We start from the raw sequence: 16,938 nt of genomic DNA on the forward strand, positions 1-16,938 counted from the left end.
GTGTTGTGATCTGGTCAGATTCCTCAAGGTAATCAAGTTAGGCCAGGCCAGTACTTATGTAGGAAACACTAAGAAAATACCAGAGATGCTGGAAATAGCTTTGATAATTTAGTACTGGACACTTTTCCCTCTGAGTCAGTGCCAATGTCATTTTGCACCATGATATTTGGAAGCTGTGCTGTTAGAGTTGCAGTTTAATTAGATAAGGCTTAGAACTGAAAATCTGATACTTTATTTGTAAGAGATCACTGTGTGACTAATCCCCGTGTCCTCCTGACCAAATTACAATTAAAGAAATTTCCCTCTGCTCTCTAAATTCCCTCTGCAGAGTCAGATAAATGTATTCATTTCCCAGTCTTACATACCTGCGTAGCATTTGCTATGAAAAGTTAAACAGCTGCTATTTCACACCAGAGATGCCTGCGTTTTGGTGTGATGTGAACTCATCCTTATGCAGTGAACACCTACTTCGTTTGAAATGCTTGAGGCTTGTTTATTTTTAAATCACTTGTAGGTCTTCTGGAAGGAGCTACAGCAGTGCAGTTGTAGTATAGTGAAAACAGAGTAAAAAGGAAAATTCTTGGAAGATGTAAAACATAATTTTGAATAACTGAAACTTTAAGGTGATATAGCTAAGTGGTAAAGAAGTCACAGGAAGACTATTCTTTTTGACTACACCTGAACCAAACAACCAAAGGAGAAAAGAACTAAATGACACTCCATTGGCTTAAGGTAACTTTGAGAAATCAACGTGAAGAATAATCTAAGATCTGAAATCAATTTTCCCACCTCCCTATAAAAATCCTTAAAGACAATCTTCAACAGCCACTAAATGGTAATAAAACATCTCAATGTGCATTGATGGAGATGAGGAGTTTGAACAGAAGACACTTAAGTTTAGTGATATTCCTTTATTTTTCAAAAAAAGTAATATTTTGACTTGAAAATATACACTTAGCTAAAAAGAAAAGTCTGGTCTCAGTATGGAAATGGATTAACTGGCATGCACAGTGGCCGAACTTGTTGAGTTTCAAGAACTATCAGAAAGGAAAATGCATCCGATGGAAGTAAATTTCTGAAGTATGGGTGGAAAGCAGTTGGCTTTGTAGTCAGCTTTGCAGTAAGAAAAGGTTAAATTACCAGAAGTTTATTTGGGTTACAAATTATCACAATAAGGACTAATATAAAAATGAAAAAAACATTGGGGAAACAGGTTTACCAGGTACAAGAGAGCATATTTATCAAGACACAAAAACTAGCTTGAAATTCTTTCACTGGAAAACATGTGACCTTATATTATAAGAGTAGAGAAGATACTTCTGTAGATATAAAATTATAACCACAGTATACCATAGAATAAGTGAAAGACAATGAACCATATAATACAGTCCACAGTGATTATGACCTTCATGTTCTATAAACAAATTACTGAAGGAAATTGAAATTGGGTTTATTCTCTCTCTACTAATCAGTCTTGCGTCAGGCACATCTGTTTACACTGAGCCTATGAGCAACACAATAGCTTCTGTGTAACACACTTGTTTTCATATTTACTTGTCCATGCTGCACATACAGTAGATAAACCACTTCCAAAAGTTAACTGTGGGTCTAGTCATAAGACTCCACACAAGGTTCGCTCATAGCTTCTGTGTAGGATTTACAAAGTCACTGAAGGAACATAAGGATGCATTATTGCTTTGTACTAGAGATTTAAATGGAGATTCTTTATTGACTTCTACATAAATAACATTGTTAAGTCATTAAACAATTAAGGGATTTTATAGCAGTTGTTAAAAATAAAGGATATAATATGATACACTTTAGTACTACAGTCCGTAAAATACTGGAAGAGAAACAGAACTGCATTTTCAAATTCCAAAGCTGATTTCATTGTTGACTAGGCACACTGGTGAATATAATAGCCTAAGCAGTCCATAATAATCACGACAGAAGTCCCTGGAAAAGAGGAAAACAAAATATGTTTATGTACTGGGAACTAATAATTATTACTGACTCTCTGGAGACTGTCAGATTACAGGCAGTGGAAACTGGCAATTGGAAATACAATAAATTTCTGTAGATTTATGGAAAAGAATGCAAAAAAAGGAGCTAATTGTTTAAATTTAGTACACAGATGACAATAAAGCCTGTGTGCAATATGGAAAAATTAATAATTATATGATTCATCAATTGTTAAGATATTATTCACTTGTGCTATTGGATTTGACTCTAGCGATATGTAGTGATTAACCAAAAGATGTGAGAATATAAAATTCTACACTGAATGAGCTAGCTCTTCTTAGTAATTAAGTTTGTCACACTGAATCAGGATTATCTAATATCTAAACTATCTTCCTTGGTAGGTTATTCCATTATTCCAAAGAAAGCTGGAGATATAATAATAATTCCAAAGAGGATGGGTCTAGACTGTTCTCAGTGGTAGCAGATGACAGAACAAGGAGTAATGGTCTCAAGTTGCAGTGGGGGAGGTTTAGGTTGGATATTAGGGAAAACTTTTTCACTAGGAGGGTGGTGAAACACTGGACTGCGTTACCTAGGGAGGTGGTGGAATCTCCTTCCTTAGAAGTTTTTAAGGTCAGGCTTGACAAAGCTCTGGCTGGGATGATTTAATTGGGGATCGGTCCTGCTTTGAGGAGCGGGTTGGACTAGATGACCTCCTGAGGTCCCTTCCAACCCTGATATTCTATCATTCTATGATAATAGAGGAAAATAAGGTCAAAGTGGGTTATTTTAGCAAGTGTTGAGAAAAGATTTATACTGCAAACACTGAACCTATAAAAGTGTCTAAAATTCTGCTTCAATGTAGTTTCAAAAAGAAAAGGAGTACTTGTGGCACCTTAGAGACTAACCAATTTATCTGAGCATAAGCTTTTGTGAGCTACAGCTCACTTCATCGGATGCATACTGTGGAAAATACAGAAGATGTTTATATACATACAAACCATGAAAAAATGGGTGTTTACCACTACAAAAGGTTTGCTCTCCCCCCACCCCACTCTCCTGCTGGTAATAGCTTATCTAAAGTGATCACTCTCCTTACAATGTGTATGATAATCAAGTTGGGCCATTTCCAACACAAATCCAGGTCCCCCCCCCACACACAAACCCACTCTCCTGTTGGTAATAGCTTATCTAAAGTGATCAGTAAGGAGAGTGATCACTTTAGATAAGCTATTACCAACAGGAGAGTGGGTTTGTTGTAAGGAGAGTGATCACTTTAGATAAGCTATTACCAACAGGAGAGTGGGTTTGTGTGTGGGGGGGTAGAAAACCTGGATTTGTGCTGGAAATGGCCCACCTTGATTATCATACACATTGTAAGGAGAGTGATCACTTTAGATAAGCTATTACCAGCAGGAGAGTGGGGTGGGGGGAGAGAAAACCTTTTGTAGTGGTAAACACCCATTTTTTCATGCTTTGTGTGTATAAAAAGATCTTCTACACTTTCCACAGTATGCATCCGATGAAGTGAGCTGTAGCTCACAAAAGCTTATGCTCAAATAAATTGGTTAGTCTCTAAGGTGCCACAAGTACTCCTTTTCTTTTTGCGAATACAGACTAACATGGCTGTTACTCTGAAACCTTTCAAATGTAGTTTCAGTTTTTTGTTTTTGACAAAAAAAGATGTTCAATCAAATCCTTGCAGAAAGATCAAAAATATGGACATAAATTATAAAAATATTCCCTGTCCAAATATTTTAAAAATCTAGTGCTGCTATGGTCACTATTCACAAGGGTTCTTCTGTGTAGATTTAGATAAGGTCATAATAAGACCCATTAACTAAAACTGGGCCTAAGTGTGTAAGGGCTGCAGTTTTCATTTGATTGGTTCATAAACTGCATAGGGCTTAACATCAGACTTTTTATGCAACCTTAACTCTCACACTGAAACTATTTTTTTTAAAAGCCATTTTGAGGATGTGGACAAAATCATGTTAACATAGTAATTAAGGGTTTAACCCAGAAAGCTATGAACATTCAGAGAAGACAGTTTCAATATACCCCACTCTATTGTGCCTAGGAATAGCAGCAGCTGTAGGAGTCAGCCTTGCTCACTGATTTTGGATCTTTGCAATTATTCTGGCCAAGGCAGATAGACGTCTCAGCTGAACTCTTTAACCTTTACAGGTCTTATGGGGCCTTTTGGCTAAATCTTAAATTAAGTCTTGAATTTGTTCCAGCAAACTTTGCATGTGCAAATGCAGGTTTTGTATATGCAAATGAAGAGACCTCCTAATGTTACTGTGTTAAACAGTAACTATGTATGCATTATTTAAAAATATATAGCTCCATTTAGACTACAAATTGCAAATTAAAGGCACCAAGTTACTGAAAAAGCTCCAGGAACCATTTATTAATCAATTAACCTGGAATTTGAATGTTTCTTATGGGATTAGCAGCTGGAACTACCATTCAAAGTAGGAAATAAACCCTTCAAAAGTTAAAAGTTTCTGTCCTAGAATGACTCATTTTTTATCGCACAGCACATAAATATGGGTGAATTATTTTTTAACCTAGTATCTGACTAACTTCATTAGAAAAAGTAATCCACAGCAAACATGCACAGAAGCAGTAGATTCACAGCTCTGTAAAAGATTTTTACGGGATTTGACTTTCCCCTTCACCAGTATTCAACATGTTTCTTGTGCAGAAATGTTCATTTTGGTTCACCAAGTCATCCTCTACCAATTTTTTTCGCTATCAAACTGTTCCCCACGAAGTTATTCTCAGAAAAAATATGGATTGGGACCTTTCTGACTAAAACTGTCAACATGCCTTTTCTATCAGGATTGAAGTTCTCTGTGGGGGATTGATGGCATAAAATTATACTCATTTCCCTCTACGTTCCTCTATTAGCTCGGCAACTGCTTTACCTAGTTAGCTGAAATTCAAAGTTAATTCTTAAACCTCAAGAATAGATATAATCCAACAACAGCTAGGGGCACAATGGGACAGTTCAATATTAAGCTTTGCGTGTCAGACTGCCTGAAAAAAAGTACTTTTCTTTTTGGCAGACTCTTAAAGTAACTTCAGAATTCAAAATAATCACTGACTTTAGTGATTATTTAAGGATTAATCCAGAGCCTCGCAGTCATTAAAGTCTTTCCATTGATTTCAATGGGTTTTGAATTAGGCCTTAAAAATTCTTTTCTCTGGTACATCGTTTATCAGAAAGTTTAAAATATATGAACAGGTACATACCAAAGCATCAACCGATTTAGGTTTTTGTTCTCTTGGATCCCCAAGACGTTTACCGTTTCCTGACAAGAGAAAAGATCTGTTTACTAAATACAGAAGAAGACTTTAAAATATAAACTAAAACCAAACAATTCAAATTAAACTATTATTAAAAAGACAAACTGAATCATTAAGGAAAAGCTTTTGAAAACATTTGTAATGTTTAAGCACTGTTCTCAGTTACTAGAATTTATGGAAAAATAAGGTATTACAAACTACTAGTTATGAGGTTTTACATTTGTTTAATAGGGAATAGTTTGCCCAAATTAAACTGACTGAGCTAAGGATTTTTAGATTACTAAAACAAATTAAACTTTTTAAAATGAGAATTTAGGTGATCTTAAAGCCTTTCTAAAATCTAAAATGAAACTTTCTAATTTGTATTCTCCCTGATTTTATTGGTTATATTAAGATAAATTAAGTGAGATTAAAATCTTATTTGATTTATTTACCTTTGCAAATGAAGACCGTTTTAAGGGTTACACATCCTCTGCCTCTGACGAAAGCGACCTCAATTAGTCAAGTCAGAAAGTCTTTAAAAGCTTTGTGTTTATAGCTTCCAGCACGGAGCGAGGTGGTCATTAAGGTACCAAAATTCTCATAAAAATTCCAAAGTTGCACTAGTGAAAAAATGCTCAACAAGATGAAAACTAGTCACATCTTTTTCAGAAAATTCATTAGCTATTTTAAACCATTTTTAACCAAGATTTTTTTTTTATATGTGGCATTCAAGCAGATCCATACCATTTGGATATTTAAACATCATTTAAATCTATTGTGAGTATATAAATGTACATTTAGGTTTATACCATTTTTAAAAAAAAGCTGTACAGTGTTTAGTATGAGCCTTTTATGTTGATCATTGTTAGATGAATTTCTCCCTGTTTACTACTATTTATGAAGGTTTATTATAAAATAAACTAAAGCATAAAATTACTCTCACACACACTGATTTTCTTTCAAAAGTTTATTTAGTATCAAGCAAGAGTAAACTTTGCTTAACACTACAGAACATTTCAAGACTTGAGTTACAAAATACCACATTATTTGCATTTGTAATTTGCTTCCCTTTTTACGCATGTTTGCAAGAGAAAAAACTAGCAAAATGGTTGAAAAATAAAACTAAAAGAACTAAATTGCTGAAAACCTTTAAAATAAAAGGTTACGCTTATGTTAAAAGAATGGATTAACATATTTAGTAAACCTAGTTTTTGTTTAACACTAGTTAATCAGAGGTTATTTTTTTTTGATCACCTATTTTTCAAATACAGTCTGGAAATAACAAAGTTCCTTGTTTTACATATCTTTCTGTCCAGGTTGTTCTTTCAACAGAATAGTTTAAGTTCAGTCCAACCATTCAATTTTTACGCACTTTGATTTACTAAAAAGGGATTGTTTATAGAAAAAAATTACTTGGAACAGTATACAGGACTGGTGGAGATTGGATATTTCACAACATCAGACAGTAAAATCAGTATCTGGCATATGGCTGGTCTCTGTAGATTCCCTTTGTTGTCCTTGCTGAAGGTGCCTTGTGTCTTGAGTTGGTCCATTCTTCTTGCCCTGCAACGAGGAAAAGCAATCATAATTAGATCTTTCCTAATGGTCCTTGTGGCTGTGTTTGTTTTTACTTATAATTTTTTTTAGTTTAATTTTGGAATTCAGTGCTTTTGCACTGACAGTTGTAGAGAATGAAGTCTAATGTTTAGCCAAAGAACTGGTGAACTTCCCCATACTGCTCTACCACCATGCCTCAGTTCCGACTGGGATTAGCTGGGGATGAGAATGTGTTTAGTAACTATGATATTCAGTATGGCCTCTGATGAGGCTGCAAAGAAGGGTGAAACTTTGGAGGTAGATTGTGACGTGGGTACTTATACTAACAGGACCTGGAGTAAGAACATGAAAATCTATGTAGGCTACTGAACAGCTATAAATTCCTCCTCCCACCTAATTTCTTTTGGTCACTACCAATTTAGGATTACTTTGAATTAGAAAGCTACAAGTGAAAAGTTCCATAATTCCACTATGAACATTTGTGGCTTCCCTTTTGAAAAACACAACCTAATACAGCATTTGAGATAACAGTGGATTTCACAGAAACAAATACATTTCCTGTAAAGTGCAAGATCTACAGAGCTGGATTTTTTAAATAATCTTCAAAGAGCAAAGGACATTGCTTGCCTCGCTTGTAACAACAAAATGAATAAACACACAAATAAAGATTTTCACAACACACACTGAACTGCATTATTAAGACCGAATCAGAGTCCAAATGTGCTAGGCATAGAAAGACATAGGAAGACATGGTCCATCCCCAGGTGCTAACAATCTTTCTGCAAATCTCGAAATATGAGGCACACTTAACATTTTGTACTAAACTTCTGGCAAACAAGTTTGCCCTGGCAAATAACAAGCTATCAGTTTTAAGTAACAAAAGATTTAATGAGAAAATTTTAATTTTTTTTTACCTTAAATATTGTAACGCTACAAAAGGTTACATCCTCTTGTGTCCTGCATTAGGCAGGTTGTAAGCTTTATCACTATCGATTTTTCCCTTAGTGAGATACTCTGAGAAATCAGACCCCTACTGTCAAACAGTTAACTTTAATGCTGAAATATACAATGATTTAAGCAATGCAGTCCACAGAGACCACTTTAAAGAACCGTGAGGGGCAAAAATTGCTTGAAGTGACCTCCTCTTTTGATGAACTCATCTAATCAATGACTTTCCCTCAAGTTATTTGCATCGATTCAAGCTGATGACATGTGGCAAACCTATATGTTCAAAGCATTTGTTATGACAAACAAATCTTAGCTGAGGTCATCATTGCTTCAGGGAGGAGATATCGTAAAATGCACTTCAAAAGATACACCAGGAAATGGTTTTCAGTTATGTTCTAAAAAATGTCATAACATCCATTAACCACAGTCATGATTCACTTGCACCAGTCACTGGCAATTCATGAGTTTCTGAGCTTCCTGACTGATTGAAAACTGCATTTCTCTGATCTCTAGCCAGAGGTCTAACATTTATCCATGAAATAAAGGTGCCTTTTAACATGCTTTATGCTTCTAATCCATAACAGATTCCTTTAATTAAACTGGTCACCGCTGCACTTCTGATTTGAAAAAAAATAATCCTACCATTGTGGCATATGCTTTTTCTTTATTATGCGTTGTCTTGCCTTCGCACAAGTACTCCAGTACCCTGGTGTCTATTACATACCGAAAATACTTTTATAACTTTTATATAATTACTACCTGCTTGAGTTTACAGAACTGGAGCTTGGAAATGAATTTATACATCAAAAGACCATAAACTAAGTGTGAAATGTGCTCAATTCAGCCCTGATTCAGCAAAGAACTTAAGCATATGCTCAAGTCCCATTGACTTCAATGAGCCTTAAGCACATGCTTTACATTAAGCATATGCTTATGTTCACTGCTGAATTGAGGCCTTATGGCTCAAGTCTTTGCCATCCTTACTCACACTAAATATTATTGAAAAAAGAAAAGGAGTACTTGTGGCACCTTAGAGACTAACCAATTTATTTGAGCATGAGCTTTCGTGAGCTACAGCTCACTTCATCGGATGCATACCGTGGAAACTGCAGAAGACATTATATAGATAGAGACCATGAAACAATACCTCCTCCCACCCCACTCTCCTGCTGGTAATAGCTTATCTAAAGTGATCATCAAGTTGGGCCATTTCCAGCACAAATCCAGGTTTTCTCACCCTCCGCCCCCCCGCCCCCACCACACACACACACACAAACTCACTCTCCTGCTGGTAATAGCCCATCCAAAGTGACCACTCTCTTTAAAATGTGTATGATAATCAAGGTGGGCCATTTCCAGCACAAATCCAGGTTTTCTCACCCCCCCACCCCCCTCCAAAAACCACACACACAAACTCACTCTCCTGCTGGTAATAGCTTATCCAAAGTGACCACTCTCCTCACAATGTGTATGAAAATCAAGGTGGGCCATTTCCAGCACAAATACAGGTTTTCTCACCCCCCCCACCCCCATACACACACAAACTCACTCTCCTGCTGGTAATAGCTCATCCAAAGTGAACACTCTCCCTACAATGTGCATGATAATCAAGGTGGGCCATTTCCAGCATAAATCCAAGTTTAACCAGAACGTGGTGGGGGTGGGTGGTAGAAAAAAACAAGGGGAAATAGGCGTAGGGAGAGTGGTCGCTTTGGATAAGCTATTACCAGCAGGAGAGTGAGTTTTTGTGTGTGTGTTTTTTTGAAAAAAAGGGGGCGGGGGGTTGGAAAACCTGTATTTGTGCTGGAAATGGCCCACCTTGATTTTCATACACATTGTGAGGAGAGTGGTCACTTTGGATAAGCTATTACCAGCAGGAGAGTGAGTTTGTGTGTGTGGTTTTTGGAGGGGGGTGGGGGGGTGAGAAAACCTGGATTTGTGCTGGAAATGGCCCACCTTGATTATCATACACATTTTAAAGAGAGTGGTCACTTTGGATGGGCTATTACCAGCAGGAGAGTGAGTTTGTGTGTGTGTGTGTGTGTGTGTGTGGTGGGGGCGGGGGGGCGGAGGGTGAGAAAACCTGGATTTGTGCTGGAAATGGCCCAACTTGATGATCACTTTAGATAAGCTATTACCAGCAGGAGAGTGGGGTGGGAGGAGGTATTGTTTCATGGTCTCTGTGTATATAATGTCTTCTGCAGTTTCCATGGTATGCATCCGATGAAGTGAGCTGTAGCTCACGAAAGCTCATGCTCAAATAAATTGGTTAGTCTCTAATGTGCCACAAGTACTCCTTTTCTTTTTGCGAATACAGACTAACACGGCTGTTACTCTGAAACCTAAATATTATTGTACTCTGAAAATAATCCCATTGATTTGGGGGAATGTAGTAAATATGAGTAAGGGTGGAAAATGTAGCCCTTAGTGCTTATTTTTACTGTTATATGGCACAGATAGCAAACAGAATTACAAAAAAAAAAAAAAAATCCAAAACCCAACGAATATGTCTCAGTAACCATAAATCTTCCATATCTATAACAATGGGACTCCATACCAGCACAGAAGTCGATGCAAGTGTATCCTGATGCAGGATAGCAGCATTCCTCATGAAAATTCTTTTCGGTTTAAATTGATTTTTGTTTCAAAATTCTTTAAAATACACTGACAATTCCACTTGCAAAGCTACTCACCATAAGAATCATATGTTTCCTCACTAAGTCCGTGTCCATAATCATAGTAATCTGTTCCACTGTATGAAAAAAAGACAGACAACGTAAGTAATGCCATTAGAAATGTAGTGTTAAGCAGCATGTCTTAAATCATGATGGAAAAGAGTCACAAGGGACTTAGGCACTTCGCCTTTTTAGGTGCCAAAGTCCAACATTTAGGTGGCAGTGACATTCAAAAAAACATTTTTTAGCTGCCATCTGACGCTGTCGGTGCCTAAGTTTCTGCCAGAAGGCATGCAAAATCATCTAAATCTTGACACTGCACAGCTGCTCGGTGCCCTCGCTTATTTTACAGGGACAACATCCCACAATGTTCTCATGGTCCATACATTTGTAACTATGTATAACCTTTTGCTTTTTGATTATTGCTTTAAAAATATTTTACATGTGATCAAATGCCTACTGGATGTTTGCAGGACACTAAGCTACAAATAAGAAACACAGTTTAAAATACAAAATACTTGGTACCCAGTAGCCAAAGAAATCCAGATCCAGTACGGAATACATCACTATTTGGAAAGTAACTAAATTACAAACTGCTACAACCAAAGCCTTGTCTTCACTAGGAAAAAAAAAGCTGTGTTCTTATCTTATGTTGGCTAACAAGTGCTAACTAACATGAAGTAAAATCTAAGTCAAGATAAAGCAATTTGTAGTTTTAACAGGAGTTTGAAGATAGGTAAACCCCGGGCTCCCCCATAATCTTTTTATGTACAGAATAAACAATAGATGTATTGCAGTTGCATTTAACTTGCAGAGAGAACTACAGAGCTGAGACAGGTAATAAAATAGAGTTGTCAAATTTTGGAAAATACCTGGCCCAAAAGTGTAAAAATTCTGACATATGTAAATACAAAACAATAAGATCAGTGAATGAGTATCTGTTAATGCCAGTCTAAAGCTTCCTGAACTAAAAATTCTAGTAGTGTCTGCACTGTGAAATTCTGAAGACCTATATAAAAGAGCTAAAATTCTCATCTATGGTTTGTCCACCCATGTGATACAGACCTGTATATTAAGGACAAAAATTTGAAGCATACAAAGTAGCATAAATTTGTCCTACAACAGTTCAGTGATAAAACAATCTTAGTTTTGACAATCAAGAACTTTAAATTGACATTCTCTATCATTTCACACAGCATCAGATTATTTATTGTAAAAGACTGTCATCAAGTCTAGAGGTCTATAGCAGCTGAGCCCCATCCCTGTGCCTGTCAATCCTGTCAGATTACTTTTGCAGTGTTTCATTTCACAAACCTAAAATGTCTATTAAACAAAAAATGACTCACATTTTATGGCATGTAAACTGCAAAACCAATAAACACTGAAAGGGAGAAAACCACTTATTTGCATTATAAGTACATCAAAATTTATCTTTATTACCTGACAGACTGTCCAGCATTAATAATCAGGTCAAATAATAATGTAAAGTGCTCAAAGTTGCTCATTGAAGAGCAATGCTCTCTCTCTTCCCTGCACCCTCTCCTCTCAGGCTCTATTACAAAGTAATGCTGCTAAACCCTTTCATGGCTGACTTCTGTCTGAACTTGAGAGTCCATAAACAAATATGAAATTTTACACAAGTGGGCAATGGAATGTTTGTAACACAGTGAACATATTTGATGTAAATGGTCGTAGGGAGGACTGAGGAAAGGAGAAAATATAGGAAAATTGTAAGACTACCTATCTATCGCAGGTCTTCCTATAGTTAGAGCCCCGTTAAATTATTTTATTTTTTGGGAATTTTGTCTTATTTTGGTTTATCCCCAAACCCTCACAATCCCCCCATTGTAATAACTGGCCCCACAAATTTACATATACTGTAAACTTAACTGTAAGACAATAACGTTTATAAAACACTATGTTAACCTATAACAACAAATATTAATGGAAAAAAGGTGCAAAAGGGACACAAGAAGACTAAATTAGTCCAAACAAAAAGGCCTATTGATATAACCTCAAGGACTGTGTTAACATCATGTCTGGTAAACAAGAGAAGCGTTGGATGAGAAATCAATGAACTAAAATTGGTGTGCTCAAAATGAGGTCTAATTAATGGGCTATTCCACCTATCACTCCCTGTTTATTCTTTTAAAAAGAAAAAGACTTTTTGGGGAAAATTAAGGGAAGAACAGATGTAAATGCTGGCTGACTGAAGAACTAGAAAAGAGGAAGGAGGGAGCTTCACCATGACAACTGTCACTCCTATTTTCTCATAGGACCCCTGACCTTCTTTGTACTAATCCTAAGAAATGTCCTAACCAGGCCGGGCCAGAGAGAGGGAGCCAAATTTCATTGCCACTCCACTGGCCCCGGCTAGGTCTCCAAACACCACATGGGAAGTGAGACTCTGCTGCCTCCCTCTCCATGTGTCCTTTTCCTTCCCACCTTATTTCTTTTCTTTCCTATCTCCCCTTTTCCTTGTGTCTAAGAGGAGTCTGGCTTAAATGGCCAAAACTGTATATTTTGCAACACCGCTTTGAGCCTTTGACCAGAAAAAGGCAGATAAATGCAATTCCCTAAACAGCCCAACATTGGTACAAGTTTGCCAGGTCTCAATACAGCTAATAAGACCACGTGTTATGCCCGTGTTTCTCCAGCAGTGAGGCTGCAAGTGCGTCAGCACCAGAGACAGAGGCTGCATTTTCTATCTTTGCTGTTCTCTTCTTTCCCCTCTTGTTTGTATTTGTCTTACTTTGTCTTCTAGAAAACAGGACTGGACTTCAAACGATAACAGCAACAATGATAGCTCCAGCTCATTTCAACTAACTTTTTCTCATTTCCCTACAAAGGACAGTTATTACCATTTTAAATACCACCAAAAAGAATCATAGAATATCAGGGTTGGAAGGGACCTCAGGAGGCCATCTAGTCCAACCCCCTGCTCAAAGCAGGACCAATCCCCAACTAAATCATCCCAGCCAGGGCTTTGTCAAGCCTGACCTTAAAAACCTCTAAGGAAGGAGATTCCACCATCTCCCTAGGTAACCCATTCCAGTGCTGTAATGTGGGGTAGGGTTTCCTTTTAAAAACTTGTTCCAGCTAAAAGGAAAGGGAACATGGGTTGTTGTTAGAATAAAATTTACTTAATACTTTATATGTCAAATGCTTTAACTCTTTTTCTCTCTTTTCTGTATCTTTAATTAAAGGTTAAAAGGAATTTTAATGGTATGTTTGCAATGGTTCTAAGTAGGCTGAGGATTCTGTATACAAAACTCTGTATGTTGTTTAACACTGTTTAATGTTGGACATTGACAGGGTCATGGTAACACCTTTGACTCCTTGGGCCTCTTTATAACATCTACATTAATATAACACCTCTCCCCCCAACAACCCTGACTCCAACTGCCCCCGTGCCCACAACCCTTGCCCCTCTGAGCCTTAGACACCCTCCTCCCCCGACTCCTCCAACCTCTGCCTGATGTCCAGGCACACTCGTCTCAATACCCAACCCGGGCCCTGACTCCTCTGCAGTGATGCCTAGTGCCCAGCCAGGACTCACCACTCCATCCCATGGAAGGAGCGGAAACCTGCAGTGCCGCGACTCCTTTGATGGGCGTGCTCAGGAGAGGTTGAGCACCTGCTTTCCATAGCTCCCTCACCACAATGACTGCCTCACTCAGGTGTCTGTCTCTCTCCTGCACTCTTCATGTGGCCGCCAAATCCCCCTACCAGCCCCGCCTCAGCACACACATTACACACGCACCATGAATGCATGGGACCCAGGCAGGGCCTTCCCTGGGCTGGTGCATGCTGTATGGTGGAAGTGATCCTATTAGCTCACTGTTCGCAGTTGTGGGTGCTGCCACTGGCCACTGAATCTCCCATGGTTGATGAGAAGCTTCGTTATTTTGTTTTCATTTTATATGTAGTTTTTTGTTTTATTTCTGGTTATTGTGTATTTGAGAAAAAATATGAGGCTCTACCCATAATGCCTATCACTGCAGAGTCTAAGCAGTGCTTGGATTCAAAAGGTAACACCCCATATTTTCTTGGATTTATTAGTATATATCCATCCTCTTTGGAAACATATTATATAAAATATGAAGGTACTAAAATCACATACAGAAGAACTGTCTCATCCAGGAGCTAAAGATTTAGTTTTTGGTAACTTTCCTTTTATAGCTATTTACTTATAGATATTTACTATTGACAGAGCTGAGCACATTTTATAAAGAGTCTGCTATATTAGAACTTAAGCTTCCTTTCAAATTAAACATTTGAATTCATCCGCTGAAACAATCAAATAATTTCTATTTTTATGGCCATCACACTCCTCACAATTTACACCTATGCAGAGGGCCAATTTAAGCCTGCTATGCAAATAAAGGGATCTTCAGTTTCCAAAACTCTCAAACACTTTCAAAAGCATTAAAATATAAAATAATTAACTAAATAAAAAGTTTAAATATCTGAGTTTGTAAACAACCTGGATGCACATCTTTTTCACATATGTTAGAGCAACAAGTACTTCAATATCTAAAGATGCTGGTTAAAGATTGCCTAAAGTTTGTATTTGACTTTAAATTATCTAAATCAAGAGCACTGGAGGAGGCGGGGGAAATCTACTTTGTCAGTATTTCAATATTGCTCAATAATTTTTAAAATAAAAAAAAATTCTTTCCTCACATTTTTCTCTTTCTGAGATTCTCTATGCTTGCCCAGATGTCTGAGAATAGCCCCTTCCTGCCAGCAGATGGAGACAGTACTCTGAAGCTTTTTTTGGTGATCTCTGCTCTGTTTATAAATAGGGTCCTACCAAATTCACGGTGATGAAAAATGCGTCACGGACTGTGAAATCTGGTCTCCCATGTGCTTTTACCCTATACTATACAGATTTCACTGGAAAGACCTGTGTTTCTCAAATTGGGATTCCTGACCTAAAAGGGTGTTGCGGGGGCGGGGGGTGGGTCATGGTATTGCCACCCTTATTTCTGCGCTGCCTTCAGAGCTGGGCAGCGGAGAGCAGCAGCTATTGGCCAGGCGCCTATCTCTGAAGGTAGCTCCCCACCAGCATCAGTGCAGAAGTAAGGGTGGCAATACCATATCATGCCACCCTTACTTCTGTGCTGCTGACTTCAGAGCTGGGCAGTTGGAGAGTGGCAGCTGCTGACTGAGGGCTCATCTCTGCAGGCAACAGCACAGAAGTAAGGGTGGCAATACCCTACCATGCCACCCTTACTTCTGCACTGCTGCTGGAGGGGGCTCTGCCTTGAGAGCTGGGATTCCAGCCAGCAGCCGCCGCTCTCTAGCTGCCTGGCTCTGAAGGCAGTGCTACCCCCAGCAGCACAGAAGTAAGGGTGGCAGTTCTGCAAGCCCCCCTACAACAACCTTGGAACCCTCCCACAACTCCTTTTTGGGTCAGGACCCCTACGATTACAACACCATGAAATTTCAGATTTAAATAGCTGAAATCATGAAATATATGATATTTTTAAAATCCTATGACTGTGAAATTGACCAAAATGGACCATAAATTTGGTAGGTCCCTATTTATAAATATACTGCTCACCCATGTTGGCTGAAGCTTTGAAAGCACTAAGGACATATTTTCTCAAAAATATGTAACTTTAATTCTGAATCTAGTCTGACTGCCATTGGAATTTTAACTATCTACCAGATGCTTCTGTACATTCATATATCTAATATCTACAACTGTTTGTGTGTATGTAACTACCTGGATTTTGATAGTACCCGTGTAGTATCTTAGAGCTGAAGGGAAGGGAGAGTCTGAAAGATAGTAAAGAAAATTAAATTGTCAGGTAGGAAAAAATTCGCTTTGATTTTCTGTGCCAACCTAAAATCTTGGAACCTCACAAAGCAGTATGTACACAACAGAATGAAGGGATTAGCATCCAACAATAGACTTCAGTATGCTGCTCCTAATTGCTGGAGGTTGGACATTAATCATATAATGCTTAGAGAGAGTGTGAAGTAAGGCCCAAGTAAGTAGTTTGCATATTGCCAGGAGGGTAGTGTCTGATTTCTCTGTTTAAGAAGTCACCACTGATCAAGCAGAGTGAGCTTTGAGAGATTCTGTCACTTCCTTATCACCACACAAGTAAGCCACTTGGATGAACTGTTTTATCCACTTAAACAACATGGTACATAATGTGGACCTGCAACTGCCTGTCCTTTCTTGATGCAGTGTGAAGAATGTGTCTCTAATTAACTGAATTTATAAGTGTAGAAAATAGTGTAGAACAGGGCCTAAATTCTCCAATTCTTTTTGCTGTGTAGACTGTTTCTAAAAATAAAACTTTCGTAGACCATAGCTACAGAGTGATTTTTCATTAGGATACAAACAACAGCTTAGTAAGGACTTTCAGCTCCAAGCTCATGCCTCAAAGAGAAATGGCGGATTGATTGCTGGCCTTAACTACAGCCTGTTATTGCTGGAGATGGCTGGATGTTCCCTAAGTGACAATTATCTCCAGAAGAG

The 16,938-nt window shown here is 38.0% G+C and overlaps 1 protein-coding gene across 3 annotated transcripts in view; it reads right to left on the bottom strand.

Moving 5' to 3' along the window:
* Positions 1 to 1,806: 1,806 nt before the first annotated feature.
* Positions 1,807 to 16,938, bottom strand: part of KHDRBS3 (KH RNA binding domain containing, signal transduction associated 3) — a 199,377-nt gene continuing 184,245 nt past the window's right edge. For 2 of the 3 annotated variants that reach the window (XM_084621354.1, XM_084621355.1), the window contains exons 8-9: positions 10,458 to 10,516; positions 6,474 to 6,822 (exon numbers count right to left, since the gene is read on the bottom strand). In XM_084621354.1, coding sequence (XP_084477480.1) covers positions 6,731 to 6,822; positions 10,458 to 10,516 — 151 coding nt within the window. In that variant the 3' untranslated portion in view covers positions 6,474 to 6,730. Of the gene's footprint in view, positions 1,957 to 5,223; positions 5,283 to 6,473; positions 6,823 to 10,457; positions 10,517 to 16,938 lie in introns of those variants that run through there. The other variant, XR_014710530.1, reaches the window with a different exon arrangement.

The sequence above is a fragment of the Lepidochelys olivacea genome (genome assembly GCF_965140295.1).
Source record: "Lepidochelys olivacea isolate rLepOli2 genome assembly, chromosome: 2".
Classification (NCBI taxonomy): domain Eukaryota; kingdom Metazoa; phylum Chordata; order Testudines; family Cheloniidae; genus Lepidochelys; species Lepidochelys olivacea.